The 8,151-nt window shown below is 50.2% G+C and overlaps 2 protein-coding genes across 2 annotated transcripts; one reads left to right on the top strand and one right to left on the bottom strand.

Moving 5' to 3' along the window:
• Positions 1 to 2,159: 2,159 nt before the first annotated feature.
• Positions 2,160 to 4,592, top strand: LOC128202213 (uncharacterized). Its single transcript, XM_052901661.1, has one exon. The coding sequence runs from the start codon at positions 2,160 to 2,162 to the stop codon at positions 4,590 to 4,592; it is 2,433 nt and encodes an 810-aa protein (XP_052757621.1).
• Positions 4,593 to 5,836: 1,244 nt separating this feature from the next.
• LOC128202212 (uncharacterized) lies at positions 5,837 to 7,576 on the bottom strand. Its single transcript, XM_052901655.1, has one exon. It carries the CDS (start codon positions 7,574 to 7,576, stop codon positions 5,837 to 5,839), a length of 1,740 nt encoding a protein of 579 aa, XP_052757615.1.
• Between the last annotated feature and the right edge of the window lie 575 nt (positions 7,577 to 8,151).

Here is an 8,151-nt window from a genome sequence, read left to right as displayed (position 1 = left end):
CCGTCAGTGTTCCCGAAGGGCAGCCTGTGGCTGCGAACCCTCCGGTGACGAAAGCCGGTTCGGCCCCCTCGAAGAAGGCAAAGAAGACGAGCGCACCCTCGCCTTCTAGACTGAAACCGCCTCGCTCCGCGGCGGTGATTATTACGTTGGACCCGGAGGCGGAAAGGGAGGGTGTCGCGTATGCGAATGTCCTTGCGGAGGCCAAGAGAAGGATCGATCTCCGCGCATTGGGGATCGAAGATATGCGGTTTCGCACCGCGATCACCGGCGGTAAGGTCCTAGAGGTCCCAGGTGCTGATGGCGCGGAGAAGGCCGACGTTCTGGCGTCGAAGCTCCGGGAGTTCATCCCGGAGAATATGGCCAAAATCTCCAGGCCCGTAAAGTCCGCGGAGATGCGGATATCGGGCCTGGACGACAGAGTCGCCGCTCGGTGTTACGTCGGAGGAAGTGGCCGCTGCGGTTGCCCGGGAGGGCGGCTGTCAGGTGGACCAAGTGCGAGTCGGAGAGGTTCGACGTACTAGATCTGGGGTGGGCACTTGCTGGGTTAAAGGCCCGTTGCAAGTCGTTAAGAAGATGACGGTCGCCGGCCGAGTTCGTATAGGCTGGGTTTCGGCGAAAGCAGAGCTCCTGCGGCAGAGGCCGCTTCGGTGCTTCCGCTGCTTGGAGGAAGGACATGTGCGGGCATCCTGCAGTCATGAGCAGGACCGCAGCGGTCTATGTTACCGCTGCGGAAACGAAGGCCATAAGGCGGCGATGTGCGCGGCCGACCCAAAGTGCGCTGTGTGTTCAGCGCAGGGCCGGCCGTCGGACCATTGGGTGGGGTCCAAGGCCTGCACTCCTCCTAAGAAGCGTAAGAAGCAACCGGTGAAATTGCCGAACCCAGCAGGCCGGGTAAGTGTGGAGGGAGAGGAGATGGAAACGGGCAGGTAGTCCCGCCCTCCTCTCCGGCGATAATTACATCGCCACAGGGCCGGGGTGACGACTGCGGGGGCAGTCCCACTCCACACCAACATGGCCCTGGGAAGTCGCGCGCGCATCCCCGCGCGCTTCCCCTAGACGGGGGTGGGTATTCAACATCTCGTACCCGCCCCAAACTGAGTCGGGGCCCGCGAGCCGGTGCGGGCCAACGCCGTTGGGGATCCCGGTAGACTACGCAAGGGAACCCGGGTCCCCAACATTAAGGCGCGGCGAGGGAATGCCATGTGGTTTTTAGCCGGTAGGAGTCCGGCAGTATTCACACCCTCCCCCGGGGGTGTGTCTCTGCATGACGCATTTTCCACATGTAAAAAAAAAAAAAAAAAAAAAAAAAAAAAAAAAAAAAGGTTAGGTTAGGTTAGGTTAGGTTAGGTTAGGTTAGGTTAGGTTAGGTTAGGTTAGGTTAGGTTAGGTTAGGTTAGGTTAGGTTAGGTTAGGTTAGGTTAGGTTAGGTTAGGTTAGGTTAGGTTAGGTTAGGTTAGGTTAGGTTAGGTTAGGTTAGGTTAGGTTAGGTTAGGTTAAGGTTAGGTTAGGTTAGGTTAGGTTAGGTTAGGTTAGGTTAGGTTAGGTTAGGTTAGGTTAGGTTAGGTTAGGTTAGGTTAGGTTAGGTTAGGTTAGGTTAGGTTAGGTTAGGTTAGGTTAGGTTAGGTTAGGTTAGGTTAGGTTAGGTTAGGTTAGGTTAGGTTAGGTTAGGTTAGGTTAGGTTAGGTTAGGTTAGGTTAGGTTGGGGTGCTGGGTCGGAAAACCTCCAAGAGTGCCCTGGCTCATTGTACGGTCACTTGTCCTGGTGCGGATACGTCCGGCGGGAACGGTGGCTGACAATGGCTGGGGCCTGGTGCATCCTGGGCAACGGCGGTAAGTGACTTCTCGCTATTTAGAGATCTCACTTACCGACGGCTAATCTTCCGACGCCGCGGGTGGGACGAGTTCGTGACGCACTATTTGTGTTGCGGACTCGCCTGACTCGCTCTTCGTTTTATTTCTACTTCTGTTTCGTTTTTCTTCGTTTTTGTTTTTTTTTTTTTTTTTTTTTTGTTTTGTTTTTGTTTTTGTTATATCTTTTCTGTCGTCTTTTCTGTCATCTTTCTCTTTTCTGTCGTTTTTGTTTGTCTATACTTTTCAATTTTCAATTTCTTTTCGCCTTCCTACGGGACCTCACCCGTTAAAAAAGGAATAAAGATGTAATGGCCAATCGAAAAACTGAATTCCCCAGGGCGGTACCGTCGGGAGACGGAGAATCCGCCACCACCGCACCGGTTCAGCCGGGGGTGGTCAGCCCCGTGTATCTGGGGGGGGCAACGGGAGGCCAGAGGGGAGTAGGAGAAGATGTTGTGAGAGGAGAGATTGTGAAGGAGGTGGGACTGGAGACCAAAGTGGTCCCGGTAAGAGCACGCCGGAGTATGGAGATCGATCCGGCTATGGACGATGAATTGTCCATGCTTGCCCGCGAGATCGACAGCTCGCTTTCGCGGTCGACCTCGTGTGCAAGTATGTTATTCAGTGAGGATGAGGACTTTTTGGAGCGTCCTCGCTCCAGGCGCAAAAGGCGCCATTCGAGAAGTGATGAGGAGTCGTCAGTTGTCGAAAGCGACTCACAAACCTCGGCTAAGAGGAAGGGAAAGGCTGGGAAGGCAAAAGCCCCCAGCAGCGCAGAGCAGTTCCGTGTCGCTCTGTACGAAGGAGGAAACACCGTTCCGCCCAAGGCTATTCCACCTAAGGCCACGGGCCGATATGCAGGACTGTCGCAGGCGAGGGCCGACCTTGCCGAATATGTCGATAGAGAAATGGAGAAAGAGGCCGCAGAGGCCGTTGCCGGCACTTCGAAACCAGTGACTCGCCATTACAACATATTCCCCGTGGAGGAAATTAAGCGAGCAGACGTCGTCGGAGCCGAAATGGATGAATGTGCCAGAAACGTTTTGGAGGCCGTCAAAAAATCTGGCCACTTGAAGGGTACGATTATAAAAATGATCAAGGAGAATATAACGACCATCCGCAGAAACACGGAGTGGTTCGTTGACCGGACGAATACGGCTGAATGCGCTGATCTGCGCAAAGACAACGCTCGGTTGGAGGCTGAGTTGAAAGAGCGGCAAATTATGATGACCGGCATCCGCGAGGAGTCGGTCAGAAGCGCCGTCGAGATGAGGGCCCTTCGCAAGGCAGTCGCTAACGCCCCAAACGCGAAAGAGGTGCTCGAGCTTAGAGCCGAGAGGGAAAACCTTGAGCGTCAGGTTCAGTCATATGTCGACGAGACCATAGACCTGAAGAGGAGATTGCTGGAGCAGAGCGTTGAGATCCGCAAGCTTAAAAACCAGCTACAAGAGCTGCAAGCCTCGCCAGTGCCGCAGCGTGCGCCTGGTGAGGCTACCAAGGACAGGACATGTGCTGCACCGGCCCCTATACAGCCGGTCGCGGCTTCTCCAGATGAGAGCCTGGAGGCGAGAATTGTACGGCAGATCGGAGACATTTTTAATGTCCGACTTGCCGCAATTGAGGAACGGCTCGCACAACCCGGCAAGAGGAAGCCGGCACGCAAGGCGAAAGCCGCAAGGAGTGCCTCGCAATCCGCTCCGCGAGCACCGAAGGCACCAACCCAGAGTAGGGACCGGGCAACTCAACCGGTTTCAGCTGGCGATCCGGGCACGAGTCGCGCCCCGCCGCCGTCCGCTAGTACAACAACGGAGCAGTGGACGACGGTCGTTCGGCGTGGCAAGCGTCGGAAGAAGACCCCAGCGAAGGAGGCCCCCGCCAGTCAGGCGGCACAAGAGAAGACGGCGCCTGCCACGACACCGGCGCCGAAGCCAAAGAAGAAGAGGAAGAGAAGATTCCGTCTTCCGCGCTCGCAGGCAGTCGTTATTACTCTGCAGCCCGGTGCGGAAGAAAAGGGCATAACCTATGCGTCAGTGTTCCGAGAGGCCCACAGCAAGCTCTCACCGACCGAACTCGGAATCACCGACGCCAGGTTCAGATTAGGCGCCACAGGGTCGCGTATACTGGAGGTGCCAGGCGCCGATTCAGGCGACAAAGCAGACCTGCTGGCCAATAAGCTGGCAGAGATCCTGCCGGAGGGGGCCGTCAAGATTTCCAGGCCGATCAAGTCGGCTGAACTGCGAATACGGAATCTTGACGACTCGGCTACACCTGCCGAGGTCATTGCCGCGGTTGCGCGGGAAGGTGGTTGCGACGAGGCCCTCATCAAGACGGGGGAGATCCGTCGCGCTCCCTCGGGAGTCGGCTCCATATGGGTTCGCTGCCCAGTAAGTGCTGCCAAGGCCCTGTCCAAAGCCGGCCGGGTAAGAGTGGGCTGGGTAATGGCTCGGGTTCAGACATTAGAACCGAGGCCCATGCGGTGCTACCGCTGCTTGCTCTCTGGGCACGTAGCGCAGTGGTGCACCGCCAGTGTGGACACCAGCGGGGGCGTGTTGTGCTTCCGCTGCGGAAAAGCGGGCCATAAATCCGCTCAGTGTACCGCGCAGTCGCCAGCTTGCGGTTTCTGCGCCGCGGAGGGTCGAAAATCCGACCACAGAGTAGGCAGCACAGCAAAGTGCCGTCCACGGAAGGCTCGAGCTCCGGCGCGAGATAGCCGTGTAGGCGGCGAGGCGATGGATACCTAGCGGTGCAATTTACACGCCGTTGGGAGTCCATCGGCTCCGATAGTGATCTCCAGGGCGGAGGATGGCGGGAGACGTCCGAAGCCCATTGTGTGGTAGGAGATCCGAGAGTCATGCGCTGCGTATTCCCGGCGCATCACTCGGAGAAGCCCTGTAAAGGGGGCGGCGCTGCTGGTGGTGTGGATGATTGCGAAAGCGTACCCAGACCACCGGTGCGAAAGCGCCAAGAGGAATACCGGGGGGTTTTTAGTGGGTAAGAATCCCACAGTATCCACCGTCATCCCGCTGGCGGTGGTTCTCTTTCTGAAGATTTTCCCCTCGTTAAAAAAAAAAAAAAAAAAAAAAAAAAAAAAAAAGGTTAGGTTAGGTTAGGTAGGTTAGGTTAGGTTAGGTTAGGTTAGGTTAGGTTAGGTTAGGTTAGGTTAGGTTAGGTTAGGTTAGGTTAGGTTAGGTTAGGTTAGGTTAGGTTTTTTTTTTTTTTTTTTTTTTTTTTTTTTTTTTTTTTTTTTTTTCTGTCGCTATGTTTTAATGCGACAACCTTCTAGTCTGTAAATTTGATATCTGTGTATTTATAACAATGGTTTTTTTTTTTTTTTTTTTTTTTTTTTTTTTTTTTTTTTTTTTTTTTTTTTTTTTTTTTTTTTTTTTTTTTTTTTTTTTTTTTTTTTTTTTTTTTTTTTTTCCCATATATATTATATAGTTTTATGTACATATAAATTTTTATACTGCAATTTATTATATAAAACTGGAAATTGCGAGTAATATCAATACCATATATAACTGAAAACTGCGAATTATACATTTTTAAATTTAGTAACTAAGATTTAATATTGAACATATATTGTTATTATTATTGAACATATTATTCCACTATATAAGTTTATGTATATATAAAATTTGAGATTACAGTTTATTATATAAAACTGGATATTGCGAATGATATCTATATATAACTGAAGAATTATGTTTATATAAAATTGAAAAGTACAAATTTAGTCTTGAACTATTTGCATAAACCTTGTAGACTTTATCGAATCATATTCAGTCACTATTTTACGCCATCTCGTTCGCTGCGAGTCTCAGTGAACTGCAAATTCTAAGTGTGTATCTTGTTTGCCTTTTTATTTATAAATGTTTGCAATATATATTCTTTTAACATAGGTATTTATATGTATGTCTTAGTTTTATTTATGCTATTTAGATTTTCCTTTTCTTGGGCATTTGTTATCATGACTGTGTCAACTCCCTTAGCAGTAGAGGACAGCAGCTCTTGCTATGCCATCCCATTTCTGCCAGTCGGGGCAGTCTTGACTGTACGATGGATGCGGCTCGAGTTCTCTTTTCGCTTTTTTGCAATTGCAACACTGGGGAGTCGAGTTCCTATTGGGGCATTCTCTAGTGTCATGTTCTAGGGCACAATAACCACATCTGGTCTGTTCTTTGCATTCAGCCGCCCTGTGATTGTAGCCCATACATTTGTAGCATTGAATCAGAGGCGACTGATCTACTGCCGGTACTGATTGGAGGTCGATGTAGAGCTTTTGCCCCTGAATTATTTTCCAGATGGACGGTGAAACTTCCAGAATTACATTTTTGAATTCCTGGGTTCTACCTTTAGTCCTGCGTAGAACCCTGACCTGTGAATTGGGAGGAAGGGATCCAAGCAAATGACGATTTTGACTAATGACCGCCTTCTCAATTTGTGAGTCTGTGAGACTGTTTATGACTCCAACAAGCTTAATTTGTGGAAGTCTATCCTTCGTACTTCTGGCCGATATTTGTGTGCACTTTTGGCGTATCGCCTCTTGAAGTGCACTACGTTCCTCTTGGGATCCGCATGCCATGATCACCTTTTGATTTTTAATCTTTGTAACTCTATTAACACCGATGCCTAAATCAATGACGTTTACGTTTTGCTTGACTTGATTTATGACGTCCTCAGACGTTTTACTAGGGTCGGCCGATTCAATCAAGACCGCATAGTTCGGTTTGCTCAGAGCATCGGCATAGCTTCTAGGACGACTCGGTTTATTTCTATTGACCTGATTGCCTGGTTTGGTTTTTGTGACAGGTGCTGTAGTTGCTGTTGACGGATCGACTGGCTTCTTGGAATTTGGTCGCTCAGCATAGTCACTGATCGCCTTAGCATTTTCTTGAACTTTTGTTCGGACTTCTTCGATTTGCTCTTTGATTTCGATAATAGCAACCTCCGCATCGAGTGCAGTGCCTTGTTCGTGCATCAAAGACATGACTTCCTCGTGCCTGGCTTCTCTCATGTCTAGGATGGCAGTTTTTGCGGTGGAAATATCAGCTTTGATGGCTTCTAATTTTTCCTCAAGAATCCTATCTAATTCTTCTCTGGTGACGTGTGTTGTGGAACAGACGTTTTCCCGCTTACTCAGCTCCTCCCTTAGACTGCGAATCTCCTTCATAATGGGGTCGAGAGCTGCAGCTGTGAGTCCTGAGTTAAGGCCTGTCCGTCCACCTCCACCGTTTTTGTCCGATTTCTTTATGTCTAAGAGGGCCTTGATTTCATTAAGCTCGCTGCGTACACACATGAGCTCCTGTTCGCGTGCAGCGGACTCTGCTTCCATCTCCTTTAAATAGCTGGCCATGAAATTCCCGGCTAGCCGAGCAATTTGATTTGCTGAGTCGATGGCTTTGTTTCTCATATCGGCAGAGACGGATTTAGCCTGCCTTAGGGTGCTGACTATGTTCAATGCCAGTGTTTGCACTCGTTCAGGGCAGTCGGCCCCTTCTTCTGTAACATTCGACTGGGTACGTTGGGAGAGAGGTAACGACGTAACTAAAGAACTGTCATCAGGAGCGCTGCCTGCTATTGGTTTCCACATTGGGTGGAAGTCGGTAGACGAGGTGCCCGGAGCAGCTGGAGATGCCTGAGGGGCCGCAGGGTCCGCTTTACGCGCCTCAGCTGACTTCGACGGCAAGTTAACGGGTCGCCTAACCGGTGACCGTGCTAGTAACATTTTCGAGTTTTAGGATAACTGGGGGAGAAACGGTGAGTAAGAAGTTGGCGGGGGGGCTGCTGAGAAGCAGCACTATCGATTTCAGAACGAAAAAGAAAATAAAAATTTTTTGTGTCGAAATTTCCACCTTATAGAGTCAGAAAAAAGGGCGGGTGGGCGGGCAAATTTTTCGCAAAAGTGCTCCGATGTGGACAAGTGTGGTGTCTATGCACTCGGGACGGAGCGCACAGCACGGGAAAAATACTAGAAAAATTCCAAAAGCGATAGGGGGGGAGAAAATTGGGGAGAACTAGTGAGATTTCGTGTAGGTAAAAAGTGAAAATTGAAGGGGTTGACGGGGGTAGGGGGGTGATAGGTAGATGAGGGACAACAGGGAACGAAAACTAACTAATTCAGGTTAGGTTAGGTTGGGTTAGGTTAGGTTAGGTTAGGTTAGGTTAGGTTAGGTTAGGTTAGGTTAGGTTAGGTTAGGTTAGGTTAGGTTAGGTTAGGTTAGGTTAGGTTAGGTTAGGTTAGGTTAGGTTAGGTTAGGTTAGGTTAGGTTAGGTTAGGTTAGGTTAGGTTAGGTTAGGTTA

Source organism: Galleria mellonella, unplaced genomic scaffold (assembly GCF_026898425.1).
Source record: "Galleria mellonella isolate WM207_F2 unplaced genomic scaffold, CSIRO_AGI_GalMel_v1 utg7869, whole genome shotgun sequence".
In the NCBI taxonomy this organism is placed as follows: Eukaryota; Metazoa; Arthropoda; class Insecta; order Lepidoptera; family Pyralidae; genus Galleria; species Galleria mellonella.
The sequence above is the reverse complement of the archived record's forward strand: the minus strand, read 5'-3'. Positions and strand labels throughout refer to the sequence as shown.